At 45.9% G+C, this 20,092-nt stretch overlaps 1 protein-coding gene across 1 annotated transcript in view; it reads right to left on the bottom strand.

Annotated features, from left to right (window-relative positions):
• MMD2 (monocyte to macrophage differentiation associated 2) overlaps positions 1–20,092 on the bottom strand; it is an 86,120-nt gene that overhangs the window by 51,566 nt on the left and 14,462 nt on the right. Inside the window, exons 2-3 of the mRNA XM_038763566.1 lie at positions 15,785–16,057; positions 11,181–11,275 (exon numbers count right to left, since the gene is read on the bottom strand). Coding sequence (XP_038619494.1) covers positions 11,181–11,275; positions 15,785–15,856 — 167 coding nt within the window. The 5' untranslated portion in view covers positions 15,857–16,057. The remainder of the gene's footprint in view (positions 1–11,180; positions 11,276–15,784; positions 16,058–20,092) is intronic.

The following is a 20,092-nucleotide window of genomic DNA, read 5'->3' as shown; positions in this document are numbered from 1 at the left end:
ATGTTGTTCTAACCCAAAATCCTCTGCTTCCTCTGAGCAGTCCACAGTGAAATGGGCAGAGGACATTTTAGCATTCATGCCAGTGCTACCTTAGCCAGGCATTCTGGCTCCTGGAACAAGGAATATTTGCCCATCTGCTCCAGCTGCTCAAAAAACACTCCTACACTGATTGCTTCCTTGGATCAAATTCACTTTGTTCACAGGACTTTGATCAGGATGGTTCTCTGATGCCCACCCATATCAACAAGTGACTTTTTCTTGGTATTTTCTCAAGTCAGATTGCAACACCAAATAAATTTCAAACTCCTCAAATATATTTATATCATTCCCTGTAATGAACTACCTCCCTAGGGCTGCTACATAAGTTTCCTGACCTCTGCCTTGTGTTCATTAAAGTCTCCCCTTAACACAAGGCCTTCTGCTCCCATCCCATCCTATTGACAAGCCCACTTCTTATTTGACTGAATATATTCTGAATGCACTGGAATAGGAGTTGTGTTTTCCCAAAATCGAATCTTTTGAGATAACGGTGCTAGCTAAAACCCCCAGTTTTTCTTAGACTAGTAAATGGGGAGAGCCAAGAGAAGCAGTGAGGCCTGGGAATCAGAAGGCCTGGGCTCTAATCTCAAGTTCTGCTACATGCCTGCTGTGTGTTCTTGGGCAAGTCACTTAACTTTTCTGTGCCACAGCTTCCTCAGTTGTAAAAATGGATTAACATGCCTGCTCCCCATCTCCTTAATTGTAGCTGATCTGCAAATATTGCATCTCCCACGGAGCTTGGCACATAGTAAGTAATTAAAGAACGCCACAATTATTATAATTATTATTATTATTGTCATTATCATTATTATTATTAAGGTTGGAAACCCTGGGTTCTAGCCACCCCTACAGCACCTAGAAAAAAAGGATCCATGTGAGGGCATCAGGAGTGGGCACATATTGGAAATTGGAACCATTTGGAACGAACCCCACACCAGTAAAATAAGTGTTGGTGTGGCCAGTGAGGTATAAATTATTTCAGAGTGGAAGCTTTTTTTCCTTCCCTTTGGCAATGAGCCCCCCTCATCTGGGCTCAGAATGGGGGCTGGCCTGTCTGATAAGGGGATCGGGACCAGGGACTCCCTGTAGGCACGGGGCTGGCGGGGGGGCGGGGGGGGGGTCTGCCTCTCTCTGGTTTGGGCGGCTCTCCCAGTTGTGTGTAAGGAGGCGAAGATTTGTTGGAATGCAGGGCCTGGCCCAGTGTGTTGGGCAGCCATTTGGCTGGCATGGCTTCTGGGGGGGATGGGGAACCCGGGGGCACCAGGGCTGCTCTGGGGTAGGCACAGGGCAAAGCCAGACTTTGCTTCTGCCTCTCTTGCTCTTTCAGTCTGTAGCATGTGGCCCTGGCCCAGCCTGGGGGCATTTGGGGTCCCTACAACCTTCACCAGCCAGCAGGTGGAAGCTTTCCTCCCCTCACCCTAAAACCGGGATCCCTCCCACACACAAGATTCACCCACAACAGCAGCTGTTTCAGCCATTTCCCTGGGAACTATTGTTTTAACTTTCACCCCTAATCTAGTCCCTGAATCCACATCTACAAACACAGCGAATGTTTTGCCTAGATTCCACTGTAACACTGCAGATTAGCCTCCGAGTTTCACCTCTCCCCTGAGCCTCTCCATCTGTGGGGAGAGAGCTGTCAAGTTTTAATGACATGATTTAGGGATGAGAATCATGCAAGTGGAGACAGCATAACCCAGTCACATGACCTGCCTCAGCAGATGGCTGCCTGTTTTCAAAGAGGCCTGGAAGTCTCAGCACAGAAGTAAGCATCAGTCGGGAGTGGTGAGTCACCGGGTGACCTTTGATAATCACTTAAGAACGCGGGGTCCCTTCCTCACATCTTGTTCCATGCCTCTCAAAGAGTCAACTTGGGCTGGAACTCTCTTAGAACTCCATGGGAGCAGTGCAGTCACATCAGCGCTGCACACTACCCAGGAAGTCCAGAAGTGATCTTCTCCGTTTCAAGTCTCCCCATCTGGAAGGCAGAAAAAATCTTGCTCGCCTAATCTCTTCCGAGGGCGTAGTACCAACCAAAGATGGCAGAAAAATTCTCAGAAAACAGACAGTATTTTTAAAAAGCTAAACTATTTATTTTTAGGAGGCCGTTAGGCCCTTTTCAACCATTCCATGAGTACATAATCCAGCTGACCTTATTTAAAGGTCTTGAGAAACTATTGTTTTGAACTTCAGATGATCATTCCTAGAGTGTAGCCTATAGAATCTATCCTAGTTCTGAAGGGGTGAGGGAGGATGGGGAAAAAAACCCCTATTTGTTGTTTTTGGAAAATCTGGAGATGATCTGCTATCTTTAGGTGGCCCAAGGAAATAAATTACCCCCAGCTCATTTTTAAATGATCAGGGGAAATACAAACTCCTTTGCAAGAGAGATTGTCTTACCTTGTTACAGTATTTAAAAACTAAGCTCTAAGAGGATCATGCTCTGAATGGTTATGGAACAGAATTTGGTTGATATTCAATACTGACATTGATTAACTATGCTACTCTATGGAAATTTTTTATTTAAAAACTGGCCCTATTTAAAGTCACACTGCACTAATGAAGATCTTTTTTTTAGGAATTTATCCTGAATGCATAAATGGGCACGGCCAGCCTTGTTGGTTTTGTCCACAGTCTGGGAGAACCAATTCTTTCCAAGAAATACACCAAGTTTTTCCATAATGCATAATTACACTACACGAGTTGGATAGACCATTGTTAGGGAATTGGGAATGTTCATCCAACCAACCATGTGAATCAGTTTGGATATAGCATCCTGCAGTTGGAGAAACAGGAGAGTCCTACAGTGTGAGTTTTCACAGTGGGGATTTGAAAGAATGTAACTCCCAAGTTAAAGGAGACTGAGTAGAAGAAGCAACATGGCCTAGTGGAGCACGGGCCTAAAAGTCAGGGGACCTAGGTACTCATCTCAGCTCTACCATCTGCCTGCTGTATGACTTTGTGCCAGTCACCTAACTTCCTCAGCTTCTTCAGTTTCCTCATGTAAAATGGGGTTTAAATCCTACTCCCTCCTAATTAGACTGTGAGCCCCATGTGGGATAGGGATTGTGTCCAAACTTATTATCTTGCACCATGATGCTACATCTCGCATTTCTAACAAGGTCAAATCCTCCATTATAATAATAGTAGTATTTGTTAAGTGCTTACTATGTGTCAAGCACTGTTCTAAATGCTGGAGTAGATACAAGCTAATCAGGTTGGACACAGTCCCTGTCCCACACGGGGCTCAGAATCTTAATCCCCATTTTACAGATGAGATAAGTGAGGCACCGAGAAGTTAAGTGACCAAGGTCACAACTTCTCGGTGCCTCACTTACCTCATCTGTAAAATGGGGATTAAGATTCCAGGCTCATGTTCTATCCACTAGGTCACACTGCTTTCTCTTTGTTATGCCCCAATTAGATTGTATGCTGCCTTAGGGAAGGAACAGCATCTTTGTTTCTCGTACAGTTCCCTGAGCTCCCAGTATAGTGGTGTAGGGGATAGAGCATGGGCCTCGGAGTTAGAAGGTCATGGGTTCTATTCCTGACTCCCCCACCTGTCTGCTGTGTGACCTTGGGCAAGTCACTTAACTTCTCTGTGCCTCAGTTTCCTCAACAGCAAATTGGGGAGTGAGAGACTGTGAGCCCCATGTGGGAAAGGGACTGTGTCCAACCGGATCTACCTGTATCCACCCCAGAGCTTGGTACAGTGCATGGCACAGAGTGAACACTTAACAGCTGCCGTGATTATTATTATTACAGTGCTCTAAAAACAGGAAGATCTCAATAATGCCATTAATGATTCATTCAATCATATTTAATGAGCGCTTACCATGTGCAGAGCACTGTACTAAGCGCTTGATGATAATGACTAGTTCTCCAGTCCAACCCAGTTCCTAATGCTTATTTCCCATGTGTCCCACATGATTATCAATAGCATTTATTGAACATCTTCTGAGTGCAGAGAGCAGTACTACGTTCTTGAAAACATACAACAGAAAAGAAAGACACAGTCTCTTCCCTCAAGGAACATACCATCCTCATAGGAGACCTACGTGAGTTCACTATTAATAAAATGAAGTGGATGAAATCCAGAGGAGCCTGAGAAAAGTTGCGTTGAAGAAGGGAAGGCAATGGGTATATACAGCCCCCTCTCGACTGTAAGCTTGTTGTGGGCAGGGAATATGTCTACCAACTTTGTTGTATTTTATTCTCCCAAGTGCTTAGAACAGTGCTCTGTGCATGGTAATTACTCAATAAATACAATTGATGATGATTCAGCCCTTGCAAGGTGTTTGAACAGGAACAAGAAGAGAGAGATGAGACATTAGCTGGATGATTCAGTGGGGTAAAAAGGATAGTGTTTTCAGTGTTGGGGGACTTGAACTGGTCTGGAGGAAGCGTAGAAGGAGAGATTTTGAAGATAGCAATCAATTAACCAACAGCATGGTGCAACAGAGTTGGTAGCCATGAACTCTTCCCTCAAGGAGCTTATAGCCTAGCATTGAGAGGGAAGGAGAGAGCAGGCATATTTAAGAGATGAGAGGGAACTGGGTCCAAGGAACAGGTAGAAGGGTTAGATTTTAAGACCAGACAGGAAACCTCTTTAATCACTCCATAATATTTATTGATCACCTTTTGTGTGCAGAGCACTGCACATAGCTCTTGGGAGAGTACAAATAGAGTACAAATAAAGGAACAATTCCTGCCTCAAGCAGCTTACAACTTAGTGGGTGAGATTAATAATAAAAATAATAATTGTGGTATTTGTTAAGCACTTACTATGTGCCAGGCACTGTACTAAGTGCTGGGTTAGGTACTACCAAATCAGGTTGGACAGAGTCCCTGTCCCAATGGGGCTCACAGTCTTAATCCCCATTTTACAGATGAGGTAGCTGAGGTACAGAGAAGTTATAAGTGACTTGCCCAGGGTCACACAGGAGACAAGTGGCGGAGCTGGATTAGAACCTAGGTCCTTCTGACTCCCAGGCCCTTGCTTTAACCATTAAGCCACGCTGCTTCCCTCTGACACTAAAACAATTAGAGTAGGAGGAAAAAGAAAATGGGGAAAATTGAAAATGTAGATAAGTAAAGCTCAAACAGTAGCAAACGCAAGTCTGTATGTTCAAAAGTGCAACTACGGGTGGTTGTGAGTGCATAAAGTGTGGAGGTGGCACAAATGTTGAGAAAGCAGTTAGAAGGAGATGATCTGGAGAGAAGCTGGGAAAGAGAATGTGGATATGGGGGCTTGAGTAATTGAAGAAGCAAAGATGGCCCTTGGATAAGTTTGTGATCCTGTCAACAAAACAGCAAGGCTCTCAGGTGTTAGAAAGGGAGGAGATGAGAGCACTGGACACCTCAGTGAGGAGTTAAGGGCCTGGGAGAGTCAGTGGGGGCTGACGGCAAGGAAGTCAGTATGGGAGGAAGGAATGATGTACAGATGAAATGGCAAAGATAGAGCATGAGAGGAGAAATGTGTAGTGACAGAGGTCGGCATGGTTTGGGATTTCTGCTTAGAACACCCAGATGCGGGAGTGCAGGAATGAAGAAAGTGGGACATGGGGGTGATCCAGGACTAGGGGGTTGGTAGGATGAGAACAACCGAGGTACAGGGGGAAAAGGAGTTAAGCATTTTGTGAACAGACAGGGCACTGTTTTCGGTGACTCCTTTAACCCACGAATCCCTCCCAAACTATTGAATCATGAGAGGGGTCCCTACCTAATTAAATTATTCCTTTTCCTTTCTGAAAATTATCTTGTAGGTATTTGGGGACTAGATCAGATGTTTTCTTGAGGTTTCCTCCATTTTTATGATCCAATGGTTCACGTGGACTAAACATACCCTCCTGCCCAGGAAATACAGAACTTCCTTAAGAACCTGAATCTCGGAGAGAATTCACTGCGTGGGTGACCTACCTCTCTAGAGCAGCAGCAATCCCAATGCATTCAGATAAACAGTTGTAAATCACGTGACAGGACTGCCTTGCTGTGGGGATAACATCAGGCGGCAGCTGTGACCTAATGGAAAGAACATGGGACTGGGGGTTGGGATCCAGGTTCTATGAAAAGCAGCATGGCATAGTGGATAGAGCACGGGCCCAGCAGTAAGAAGGTCATGGGTTCTAATTCAGCTCTGCCACTTGTCTCAAATGGGGTCTCAAATGGGGATTGAGACAGTGAGCCCCATAAGGGACAGGGACTATGTTCAACCTGATTTCCTTGTATCCACCCCATCACTTAGCAAATACCATAATTAATTAATTAGTCCCAACTCTGCTACTAGCCTGCTCTGTGACTTTGGACAGGTCCCCTAACTTTTCTGGGCCTCACTTTCCCCATTTGTAAAGTGAGGATTATTCATTCAACTGTATTTATTGAGTGCTTACTGTGTGTACAGCAGTGTACAAAATAACAATAAACAGACACATTCCCTGCCCACAACGAGTTTAAAGGCTAGAATCATCATCAATCGTATTTATTGAGCGCTTACTATGTGCAGATCACTGTACTAAGCGCTTGGGAAGTACAAATTGGCAACATATAGAGACAGTCCCTACCCAACAGTGGGCTCACAGTCTAAAAGGGGCTCACAGTCTAAAATGTCTAAATACAATTCCTGCCCTCAAGGAGCTTACAAGAAACAGCATGGCCTAGTGGATAGGCCTGGGAATCAGAAGGACCTGTGTTCTAATCCTGGCTCCACCACGTTTCTGCTGTGTGACCTTGGGCAACTCACTTTACTTCTTTGGGCCTCAGTTACCTCACCTGTAAAATGGGGATTTGAGACTGTGAGCCCCATATGGGACATGGACTATGTCCATCCTGATTACTTTGTACCTACTCCAGTGCTAAGTACAGTGCCTGATACATAGTAAGCACTTGACAAATACCATAAAATAATAATTAAAAAAAAAACTAGATAGTTTTCTTTGCTGGCTGCCCGGGGCCAGTCCTAGTCACCATCAGAAACAGAAAGGGCAGTTGGGCTGAACCAGAGTGATCTGGTCAGGCCCGGCCCAGCCCAGGGTCTGACGATGTCCAGTCTGCCCTGCTCCCTCTTTTCCCCTTTCCCCCCAATCCCTACACACACCTAGCAACTAATAATAATAATAATAATTACGGTACTATGTATCCAGCACTGTTCTAAGTGCTGGAGTAGATATTAGCAAATCAAGTTGGACATAGACCCTGTCCCACATGGGGCTCACACTCTTAATCCCCATTTTACAGATGAGGGAACTGAAGCCCAGAGAAGTGAAGTGACTTGCCTAAGGTCACACAGCAGACATGTGGAGGAGCCAGGATTGGAACCCAGGCCCTTCTGACACCAAGGCCCATGCTCTATCCATTAAGCCACTCTGCTTCTCATAACTTGCTCTCCCTGTCTCATAGGTTGTGAGCCCTATGAGGCAAAGGGACTGGATCTGCTCTGATTTTCTTGTATGTATTCATTCAATCGTATTCCCCAGTGCTTAGCATAAACATAGTAAGTCTTACTAAATAACAGAATTATCTTACAAGGCAGGTCCCAGCTATCTGTTTAAATCAGTTCTGAACTATTTCATTCTCTGAATCCTGGAAGCCACCAAAGTGATTGAGTCCCACCAGACAGCTGTTTGTAGTCAAGTTTATAGCAATAACAAAATGAGAGGAACACATTGTGATTTTTTGTGTGTCCTGAGTCGTAAGCATTTTTGCTAATAAAGTGATATGACTCTAAAGTGTTCCAGAATCCTATTCAGAATAATCAAATATTATATATTAGGTTTCCACGTAGAATCATGAGCCATGGATCATTTAGTCCAACCCCCTATCTTTGAGATAAACTGAGAGGAGCTAATCCCAGGGAGAATGCCATTTATCCTACTGAGTCATTGCTTATATTTAATGGGCAAAATAAAGTGGAAAATTGAAGCAGCTATCTAGATCAGTTAGACCCCCAGCACTGTCCCAGAGGAAGAACAGAATTGTTTTTGTTTGTCTTGTCCTACACTGATCAAGTTCACAAAATAATTATTCAACTTTCATCTTTATCACCAGTAGTCTCTGAGTCAAGCACTTTACTAGCTGCTTGGGAATATACAAAAGAAATATAACAGGGTTCCTGCCCTCAATCAGTCAAGGAGGGGTAAAGGTTAAGGAGAAGAACTATTAGATTAACAGATACTCCACTCCGGAAACCTCACCCTCCCACATTCAGCCCTAGAGGCATTAATTCCATCCAGGGCCAGCTGGAGACAGTTTGGTGCCCTGAGCAAGAGGACATAATGCAGAGATATTAGAACAAAGAAGAGGACAATGAAACAAAGAAGCAAGAACCAGAAGTTGGGGAGGAAAGAGTCACCACTAGCAGAATGGATTTGTCTCTATGATAGAGCAGGTCCTCACTTCAGGCTTTAACAACACTTCAAGCTTTATCTAGGCAGAAGGAAGATAAAGGAGAGGACCTCCAGTAGCAGCTAGTAGACCCATCTGTTTATACCCTTCCTCTGGACTGAAAAATACCATTTTACCAGGACCACCAAACAGCTGTGTCAATACAAGCAGCATGGCCCAGGGGATAGAGCACCGGCCTGGGAATCAGAAGACTTGGGTTCTAATGCAAGCTCCACCACTTGTCTGCTGTGTGACCTCAAGCAAGTTGCTTAACTTCTCTGTGCCTCAGTTACCTCATGTAAAGTCTGGATTAAGACTGTGAGCCCCATGTGGGACATAGACTGTGTCCAACCTGATAAGCTTGTATCCACCCCAGTACTTAGAACAGTGCCTGGCACATAGTAAATGCTTAACAAATACCATACAAAATGAGCTACTTTGTTAATGGTGGGTGGGTATGGAGGCTGCAGGTAGAAACAAGGAGCTCTGCTGGTCATGGGGATGATGGGGTCCTGGAAACAACTACCCCCTTTTAACTGCTGACCCTTGGTGCCCGCCCACTTTACCTGTGCCTAAAATCAACTCCACCTTGTTGCACATAAAACCCTGCTGTTGCTCCAACTCTGATCTGGGAATCAAGAGATCTGAGTTCTAGTCCTGGTTGTACATTAGGTTGGTCACTAATGGTGGAGGTTTATGACTGAAGAACCAACTGGGACATTCAGTGAGGTGGCCGGACCGAGCAGGAATCCTGAAAGACAGCTGGGAAATACAGGCAGCAAAGACTGAGCAGAGTGGCTGGCTACCAAAGAGACCCGCTTCTAGGTCATGGAGCCAAAGAACAGCAGCAGCACCATGCTGAAAGTCACCTTGGCTGCAAATGGGTCCTTCAAGTGAAAAACCCTTTACGTGCATTTCACAACCCCTGCCCACCTAATCACTTGTAGCACTCCATGCCCCAACCAGGAACGTGATGGGCAGGGAGGAGGTCTCAGAACTGAGGCTCATCTGTCATTCTTGACTGGAAACTCCATCAGATGAATGATCCCAGCCAATGGAGAGCCTTGAAACCAACAGCATCATCATGAACATCATCAACTCTAGTTATTGAGTGTCCTCAGTGCGCAGAACATTGTTTTAGGCATTTGTGGAATACTCAGAAGAAACAAAAGACATGATCCCTGACATTAAGGAGTTAACCATTTAATGGGAAAGACAAGTAAGGAGTTTTTGTTTTGTCCAGGAAGCAATGGGTAGCCTGAGAATCGTTTGTGACTCTATAGACCAGGACCGAGTCTTGAGTCAACAGGTCAACTCCAATTTTCCAATCGAGTCATTCTGACCCAAGATGCGAGGAAGTTTACTTAGTTTTGCCTGTGATGACTCTTAGCCCACACAGGATGCAGTCAGCAACCCCGTGGAACTGCTCATCAGAGGATCAACTTACACTGTCTTGGAATCCTCTGCAGTTATATCTTTGGCCTCTTTCTAGTCAAGTTATATAAAGCTAGCTCTGACCTCATCCTGTTCGTGTTCACCCCCTTCCACTATTCTCAGCATTCTATGGCTTTCAGTTCTCCCTGCAACCCATTGGCCTCCATGCCACTCCAAATCCACCCTATTTCCTTCTCTGCAGCTCTAATACAACACACTTCACAGCTGGGCAGACCTCACTGCTCTGGGCCCTGTACATCCTGGCCCCTGTGGCCATGAAATCAGCAGGCCAAAGAGGAGGCTGGTTGACACAGGATAGTGGCGGGGCAGGGAGGGAGAGAGCAGATGACAACAGAGAAGGAAGTGGGGGGAAGGTGGAAAGAGTTTAGAATCTTTGAAATAAAGTGATTCTGATATGGAGTGCAGTCATTCATCTGCGGCAAACTTTGGAGCCAGATAGAAGTGGCCTCAGGCAGAAGTAGTCATTTCCTCATCTTAAACCACACAGGCCTCTACAGCCTAAGTAAATTTGATAAGGGGCTCTTTGACGATAATAGTTGCCCAACCCTGTGCTAAACCTATTTAGGGCACACATAAATAATCAGTGGAAAAGTTTATTTTTTACGAGACTTTTAACTACAGAGAGACAGCTTAGGGGTTTCTTTCAAAAGGATCTTCATTCCAAATTTTATCCAAATAATGTGCTTTTTAGGAGACTAAGAAAGAGTAATCTTTGAAACAGTTTGTGTGTGGCCACATTTTTCAGGTCTCCCCAGATCTGGCTGGCTCCACAGAGTCTGTAGGTATAGCCAGCCGCACCTCAAAGTTTTGGACACCCTTAACGCCTACACATTCTATATGTAGGTCACCACTCTTGAATGGGGAGCAGATTCCATAACTTCTGCAGATAATAACAATGACAGTAATAAGCATAATTATTATTATTATAGTGACTGTGAACCCGTTGTTGGGTAGGGACCATCTCTATATGTTGTCGACTTTTACTTCCTGAGTGCTCAGTACAGTGCTCTGCACATAGTAAGCACCCAATAAATACGATTGAATAAATGAATGAATGGCATTTGTCATTTAAGCCAAGAACATTTTGCATTCGATTAAGCATCTTCTTTCTTTCAAGAGTCCCTCATCTCCCTCCCTCTCTCCTTTCCTCTCTCTCTTCCTTCCCCTATAACAGTGAGGGACAAGTTCTCCTCCAGGATCCAGTGGCCTCTCCTCCCCCTGGGAGAAGGCAGAAAGGTAGGGAAGGCACTAACCCGCCAGGATCCTAAGGGGAAAGAGGGGTTAGGCATGCAGACGTCCGACTGTACCTTGCATATTTTGTCTTTTGAAAATCCAGGAGTCTGCACGTGAACATCTTGGCAGTTCCATCAGAATTCTGCTTCGGTCCAAGAGAAGAAGGAAACTTGGAGAGAGAGAGAGAAAGAGAGAAAAAGACAAAGACAAAGGGAGAGAGGGAGGGAGGGGCAGAGAGAGAGATGAAGGAAAGCGCCAGAGAAGGAAGCAGCTTGAAATTCAGAAGCAGCTTTGAAATTCAGAAGCAGCAGGTTCAATCCCAGGCGCGGGTTCTGGGCAGAGGGAAGCGAGGAAACAGAAGAAAGGGGAACGGCGGGGTTCGGGGCTTCGGGAGCCTGCCTCGAACTCGGAGATCTGGACAAAACTTCATTCGTGCCGGCCTCAGCTCGTGCCTCAGTTTCCAAGACAGACCTCAGAGCGGGGGTTCCTCGCGCCCCACCCCGCCTTCCGGCTTCAAGTCGCTTTAACGAAAGGAAAGAAAGGAGGAGAGTGGAGGGTCGGGAAGTGGGGGGAGGTGGAGGGAAAACCAGAGAGCAGCAGGGAGGACGCAGAGGCCCCGGTGCAAAGCCCCAAGCAGATGGTAGAGAAGAGGAGGGACCAAGTTGGGGGGGAGGGGGCGGGGCTGGACCCCATCGTCTTAGCCAGCCCCTTCAGCCCCTATAAATACCCCGGGGGGAGGGAGCTGGCCTCGGATTTAATTGTCAACGTAATTACACAGCGCTGAGCCTGAGAGCCCGGAGGCGCCCCGGCTTCCATTTCCAGGATGCCCCCCGGGAGGCGGCCAAGGGGGGCTCTGATCCTCTAAGAGGACGGCTGGTCCTTCCTGCCTTCGCCCACGCCCACAGGCAGACAAAGCCCGTTAGAGGGAGCGGCCCGGGACCGTCCCCACGCCCCTGCCCACCCAGGCCCCTCGCCCTGGCTGGTCACCCAGGCCGGGCACCCAACCGGGCTCGCCTCCTGGTCTGTGGTCTGTCTATGTGGCCGTGCCAGGGTTTGGGCCGTGCCCGCATGGAGAGGGAGAGTGATTTTGCGCGTGGGGAGTGTGGATGTGTGTCGGGGGGTGTGTTTCGGTGGTGTGCAGCGGGCAGCCTGTGCCAGGACCCGAAGGAGTGGCAGATAGATGCAACAGTTAGCAGCCCCGGGAGGAAAACAGCCGCCGGCCCCGGCCTGGATTTGGCAACAAAAGGATGCGAAATTCGCGCGGGCGGGAGGGCGAGGGCAATCCCTTCTACCTAGAGAAATAATTAGTATTACCATTACGGTATTTGTTAAACGTTTATGTGCCAGGCTCTGTACTAAGCGCTGGGGTGGATACGAGCAAATCGGGTTGGACGCAATCCCTGTCATTCATTCATTCTATCTTATTTATTGAACGCCTACCAGGGGGCAGAGCACTACACTAACCTAAGTGTTTTGTTGTCTGTCTCCCCCCTCTAGACTGTGAGCCCGTTGTTGGGTAGCGACCGTTTCCATATGTTGCCGATTTGTACTTCCCAAGCCCCTAGTACAGTGCTCTGCACACAGTGAGCGCTCAATAAATACGATTGGATGAATGAGTGAAGTACAAATCAGCAACAAATAGGGACAGTCCCTGCCCACAAAGGGCTCAGAGTCTAGAAGGGGGAAGGGTTTACGGTCTTAATCTCCATTTTACAGATTAGGTAACTGAGGCACAGAGAAGTCAAGTGACTTGCCCAAGGCCACGTAGCAGACAAGTGACAGAGCCGAGATCTGGCTCCCTGCGACATTGTTCTCCCATGCGTTCTTCCAGGCTATCACACTGGCATGTGTTTATAATAATTCTAATAATTGCGGTATTCATTCATTCGTATTTATTGAGCGCAAACTGTATGCAAAGTACTGTACTAAGCACTTGGGAAAGTATAATACATCAATAGTGACAATCCCTGCCCAAAACAAGCTCACAGTTTAGAGGACTATTAAGTGCTTATTAAGCACCTACTGTAGACCAGGCACTGTACTAAATGCTGGGACAGATACAGGCAAATAGGGTCCCTGTCCCACGTGGGGCTCACAGCCTCAATCCCCATTTTACAGATGAGGAAACTGAGGCACGGAGAAGTGAAGGAACTCCCACAGCAGACAAGTGGTGGAGCTAGGATTAGAACGCATGGCCATCTGACTCCCACTGTGCCATGCTCCATCGACTGTGCCATGCTGCTTCCCTAGTGTGTTCTCCTTACATTACCCTTCAGCTTCACCAGCTCAGTTCCTGAGGCACCACCAGTGGGATAGCAATCCCTCAAGTTTTCTTTCTTAAGTGAAGCATCGAGGCTTAGAGGAAAGAGCCTGGGCTTGGGAGTCAGACAACGTGGGTTCTAATCCCAACTCCGCTGCTCGTCTGCTGTGTGACCTTGGGCAAGTCACTTAACTTCTCTGTGCCTCAGTTACTTCATCTGCAAAATGGGGATTAAAACTGTGAGCCCCACGTGGGACAATATGATTACCTTGTATCCACCCCAGTGCTTGGCACATAGTAAGCGCCTAACAAATACCATCACTGTTATTATTATTATTCATAGAGACTTGAATGGGCGCCTAAAAGGACCCGATCCTGTTGCTCAGGAGCATCAGTCCGGATCATCCTCCCGAATTGGGAAGAGTTCAGGGGATTGAGAAGCCCTGGGAACCCTGGAGCCGGCTGTGGGATTGTGAAATTGAGGGTCGGGAGGGGAGACCCCAAACTGATACGGGCAGTAAGCCTTGGAAGAGGTCAAAACCAGGTCCTCTCTCCTCCCTGCTCACTTTATTAATTGAGAACAAAATATTTTCTCACTTCGCTCATCTATCACCAACCTACTCATTGTACCGCTGTCTTGCCCCTGGACCCTCACCCATGTCCTGCCTCTGGCCTGAAATTCTTTCCCCCTTCATAGTCAACAGACATTCTCCCCACCATTAAAGCCCTCTTTAAATCATATCTCCTTCAAGAGACCATCTCCCACCAAGCCCTCATTTCCCCTATTCCTTCTCCCTTCCGTGTCACCCTTGCATTTGGGTTTGTACCCTTTATTCACCCCACTACAGTTACTTACATAGCCGTAATTTATTTTAATGCCTGCCTTCCCATCTAGACTCTGAGCTCTTCATGAGAAGGGAACATGCTTATCAGCTCTACTATATTGTGCTCTCCCAAGTGCTTCTTAGTAAAGTGCTTCTTAGGGAAGCAGCATGTTCCAGTAGAAACAGCACAGGCCTGGGAGGCAGAGGATGTGGGTTCTAATTCTGGTTCTGTCACATGTCTGCTATGTGACCTTTGGCAAGTCCCTTCAATTCTCTGTGCCTCAGTTACCTCATCTGTAAAATGGGTATTAAGACTGTGAGCCCCATGTGGGACAGGGACTGTGTCTCACCTGATTAACTTGTATCTACCCCAGCACTTAGAACAGTGCTTGGCACACAATAAGCTGTTAACATGCTCTGCACACAGTAAGCGCTCAATAAATACGATTGATGATATACCACAAGTATTATTATTACAGTGCTCTACACAGCATAAGTGCTCAATAAGTGCAATTAATTCTCCCTTTAAACCATGGAGGGCCACCCTTATTTGCTCCTGAGTATGTGTTGGTTTATGTGGCTTAATGGATAGAGCATAGGACTGGGAATCAGAGACCTGAGTTCTAATCCCGGCTCTGCCACTTGTCTGCTGTGTGACCTTTGGCAAATTACTTAAATTATCTGTCCTTCAGACTCCTCATCTGTATAATGGGGATAAAATACCTGTTCCCCTCCTCTTTAGGCTGTGAGCCCCATGTAAAGCAAGGATTGTGTTCAATCTGATTAAACCTGTTACTACCCCAAGGCTTGACCTATAATCAGAGTTTAACAAATGCTGTTATTATTATTATTTGGTGACCATGAGGAGAATCAATTTTGCAACTGACATTTGCTTAGGGAGGTTCTCCTGCTTGGCAGAGGCCAAGCTAATGTGATCTAACAAAGATTATGTTGCAGTTGTTACGTTTTTGGAGTGATAGGATTTTAAAGTCCAAATGCGAATTATGCATCCCAGCTTGGGCAACAATATTATGGGGAACTTAAAAGAAATCACTGGAAACAAATCTTTCCCCTTCTCATTATCCCGTTGTTCTCTTGCCTAGAGAAGCAGAGTGGCTCCGTGGAAAGAGCATGGGCTTGGGAGTCAGAGGTCATGGGTTCTAATCCCAGCTCCACCACTTGTCAGCTGTGTGACTTTGGGCAAGTCACTTAACTTCTCTGGGCTTCAGGTACCTCATCTGTAAAATAGGGATTAAGACTGTGAGCCCTCTGTGGGACAACCTGATCACCTTGTAACCTCCCCAGCACTTAGAACATAATAAGTGCTTAATAAATGTCACTATTATTACTATTATTAGCAAGGACTCTGATTCGTCAGCTATACTGAAATCGGGGTTTTCTGTCCCACAGATCCCATTTAGAGTGTGCCCTTGTATCCTTGCAACTTGCAGCTCACTTGCCACTAAATTGCAATAATGAATTTGGAAGATGCTGCTTTGCAAGACAGATTCTGGAGACAAACCACTAGATCTCAAGCTTTAATCCCCCGTATCTCTTGGAAAGTTGGAAATCCAAAGGTGAAAGGCCAACATACCCACTCGGCAGGCTCATCTCCTGGTGACGTCTTGTCCCAGTTTTTGTAGATCTCTGTTATTTGTCTCAGCATTATCAGTAGGGATGCTGGCTGTAATCATCAGGTAAAATGGTCCTGGGGTTGTTCCATAAAAAAGCCTGATAAAAGACGTGGAACTTCCCCGGAGATCTCCGTTTTCCTGAATATCAGATTCTTCCTTTCTTTTCATTCAACATAGAATTCTGAGTGTCTTCAGGGAAGAGGCAGGGCAGATGTAGACAGTGTGCTGGATGCCTGCCGGGAGATACACACCTGAAATGAAACTCGGGCATGAAAATAGATTTCGTTCCGGGAGCAAACGATGTTGAATGAAAAATAAGTTACTATTTTTAAAACCAGAATCCAGTTGTTATAGCAACTGAGGGCCTCGAATTTGTGCTGCAGAATGAACACGAGACTGTTTTTCTGAGCATCCTTTGGTGCCACTGTTGGAGGCAGAATCCTGGTCTGGATGAACGACTGTTCTGATCCAGTAGGGCACTGCTTTGTCCTTCTGTTCTTCGTATTTTATCTTGATGAGACAGTCATAACCTAGTAAGGTACTTCAAGGGCCAGGACTTGAAATGGCAGCTGCCACCCATATCCCTGCAGGCAGCTAAGTTGCTGGGTCAGGTCCAGGCTGAGTAGTATCTTTCCCTAAGTCTCTTTACTCAGAGGCATTTTCTCAGCTGGACTTTCACCTCCCCTGGCTTCCATTTTCTGTTACCTACCAATATTACTCCACCCACATTAACATCTTCAAAAGGCTCACTGTTTCCTTCCAGCTTTCTCCTTAAATCCCTGGACTCATTGGCTCCATTGTTTCTGATGCTGATGAGCTCACTATCTCCTTCAAGTCAACAAAGTGCTCCAGCATGAACTCCCCTCTGATACCCTCACCCCTGCCACCACTTCCTCTTTTGAATAATACCACTGGTCATCAAGAGAGCTCTCCTCTTTTGTCATGCCAACCTTTCCAAATGTTCCTGGGATTATATTCTCTACTACTCTCCCAGAGTGTCTCATTCTCCCTTCTGCTTCCTGTAACTGTGTCTAAATAAGAAAATGTTCATACTCACTGGGAAATGCAAACTGAATTAGAAACCATGGGTTGGGACCTGCAGTTCTGGGTGGCCATAGTTCCCTTGAATACTCGGTTCTGGCAACTCCATTCCTTTTCTCACTGTTCTTGGAAACAGGCCTATGAAATAACATTCTGTTATCAAAGGTGTCAGGAGCTATGTGCCATTGGGTCCAAAAAAGGTTGTTCAAATTAACATAGGTGATGCCCTGAAGGATCATGGGTTTGGTAATGAAAACAAAGAAGTTACAGATTTGGGTACCAGTAGGCCCATTTGGATGGTGGGAAAAATGAGAGTGACAGCCCCTTGGCTTCACTGGATGGAGTTGCCAGAGGAGAGGGAAAAACTGGGAGGGAGAAACCTGGGCACCCTGGCTTCTTCATCCATTTCCTATTTCCAGGTGCAATGTAAATTATTCTACATGAGAAACTAACTAGTGAGTATTTACAATTCACTCCTCACAGTCCTCCCCCCTCCAACTCCCTGCCTTGGTTTTCTGAGAGAGAATAGGGATCCTCAGCCCGCAGCAGCAGAATGAAGAAGAAAGGTGGATAAGGGAGGAAAACCTATATGGAGGGTACAGATGATTAAGGTGAATGGAGAAGGAAATATGGGAGATGAAAGGTTAGAGAAATAAGGGGTGTGAGGAAGGAAAACAGCAAGGATTGAGGGAAGAAGGAGCAGTGGAGGGCAGAAAGCAGGGAAAGAGAGCGAAGAAAGGGAAGGTGAGGGAGATAGGGAGCCCGAAGGTGATGAGAGGAGAGAGTGTAAATCCAGAGTGATAGAGATAGAAATCAGGCAGTAGGAGGCACAAAAGTGGGAGGAGTGAAGATGAAGAGAATGAAAGATTACAGAACGACTGGCAGAGCCTAGGAACGGCAGGGCCTCACCACTACTAGGGCTTGGGGGAGGCTCTCAATCATCTCTCTCCCTCGTACTCATCCTCACTCCTCTCCCACTACATCCCAGCCCACCTGCTTCGTTCCTCTAACAGCAGCCTACTCACTGGGCTTCACTCTCTCCTCTTGTCACTGACCTCTTGCTCACACCTTCTCTCCTGGGCACCAACTCTCCTGAGTACCCATTCTGTACATTGCCTAGCATTGTGGAGGTGCCTAATGCAGTCCTTTGTACAAAGTTCTGTACAAAATGTGTTAGTCAATCATATTTATTGGGCATTTAATGTGTGAAAAGTCACTGTACTAAGTGCCTGGGAGAATACAGTACAACAACAGACATATTCCCTTCCCATAATGAGCATTTTTGGCTTTATTCTTGACTGAACTATCTTTCAACCTACATATCAGTCAGTCACCAAATTCCGCTGGTTCTATCTTCACAGCATCTCTAGAATCCAACCCTTCTGCTCCATCCGAACTGCCACTATGCTGGTCAAAGATGCGTCATATCCTGTCTTTACTATTGCATCAACCTTCTCACTCACCTCCCTGCCACCAGCTGCTCCTCTCTCCATCCAATACTTCACTCTGCTGTTTGAATCATTTTTCTAAAAAATGGTTCTGCATTTGTCTTACCATCAAAACCCTCCAATGTTTGCCCATCCAATCAATCAAACAAGAAGAAATTCCTCATCAGCAGCTTTAAGGCCCTTAATCACCTTCCTTCCTTAATCTCCTTCCTATCTGTTCTCTCTCTTCTCCCACTACAACCCAGCCCGAACATTTCATTCCTGTATCATGAACCCATTCACTGTGCCTCACTATCACCTTTCTCCATCAACCCCTTGCTATCCTGCTTGGATCTGCTTCCCTGTTCACATCTGACAGACCACCTGTGACTCCAGTGACTCCAGTGAAGCAGCAGGTCTGTCAGAAGACATGGGTTCTAATCCTGGCTCTACCATTTATTTATTTATTTTTTTGGTATTTGTTAAGCACTTACAGTGTGCCAGGCACTGTACTAAACATTGGAGTATACACAAGATAATCTGTTTGGACAAAGTCCCTGTCCCACATAAGGCTCACAGTCTTAATCCTCATTTTACAGATGAGGTAACTGAGACCCAGAGTAGTTAGGTAACTTTACCAAGGTCACACAGCAGATGAGTGGCTGAGCCAGGATTAAAATCCATGTCCTCTGACTCCCAGGCCCATACTCTTTCTGCTAGGTCATGCTGCTTCTCATCAACACATCTCTGTTTTGTGACCTTGGGCAAGTCACTTACCTACTCTGAGCCTCAGTTACCTCATTTGTAAAATGGTGATTAGGACTGTGAAGTTTATATCGGACAGGGACTGTGTCCAACGCAATTATCTTGTATCTACTCTAATGCTTAGTACAGTGCTTGGCACATAGTAAGTGGTTAACAAACACCAAAGGAGAAAAATAACCCCACCACTCTCCCCATCTTCAAAGAGCTACTATCAATCAATCAATCAGTGTCATTTATTGAGTGCTTACACTGTACTAAGCACTTGGAAGAATACAATACAATCCCTGTCCAACTCTTCCACCTATCCTCCCTCCCTTCTTACCTTTGCACTTGAGTCCCTACCCTCTAAGCACTTCAGTACTCACCCTATCTCCATCCCCTTAGCACTTATATACATATTTTGTTATTCTGTTGCTTCCTCTTCCAGTTATTTATTTTAACGCTTGCCTCCCCTGCTGGATTGCAAGATCCTTGAGTACAGGGTTCTTGTCTACCTACTCTTCTGTGCCCTCCTAAGCTCTTAGTACAGTGTTCTGTTCACAGTAAGCACTCAATAAATATAACAGATTAATTACCAGATTTACTGACAGTAGGGTCATCTGATGGCCAGAGCAGCCTCCCCACTCCCACCTAACACAGTCGGAGCCAAACTCCACTTCCCATGGTGGGACAGATAGAAATCATATTTTGAAAATTCTAGAACACTGTGGAGGTTAGGGCTCTTTCTCTCCAAAGCCTGTTGAATCTGAATCCCGCTCTCTCTGGGAACTGCACCATCAAATTTTAACTTGTTTCCATTGTGGTTGGCATTATATTCTTTTGTTCTCTGTGTTCGTCCACCCTACTTAGCTTATGAGCCAGAGACGAGGGACCTATTTTAGTTTTTTTAATATAATTACCCCAGTGACTATTACCCATTGTAAGAGTTTAATAAATGTTAGCAGTAATAATAAAAGAGGAGATGGGGAGGAGAAAAGAAAAAGGGGAAGAAAGTTGGGAGATATGAGCAACCAAGGAAAACTGGTGAAAATTTCA

The sequence above is a fragment of the Tachyglossus aculeatus genome, chromosome 21 (assembly GCF_015852505.1).
Source record: "Tachyglossus aculeatus isolate mTacAcu1 chromosome 21, mTacAcu1.pri, whole genome shotgun sequence".
Lineage (NCBI taxonomy): Eukaryota > Metazoa > Chordata > Mammalia > Monotremata > Tachyglossidae > Tachyglossus > Tachyglossus aculeatus.
Note: the sequence above shows the minus strand (reverse complement) of the source record. Positions and strands in the feature narration are given on the sequence as shown.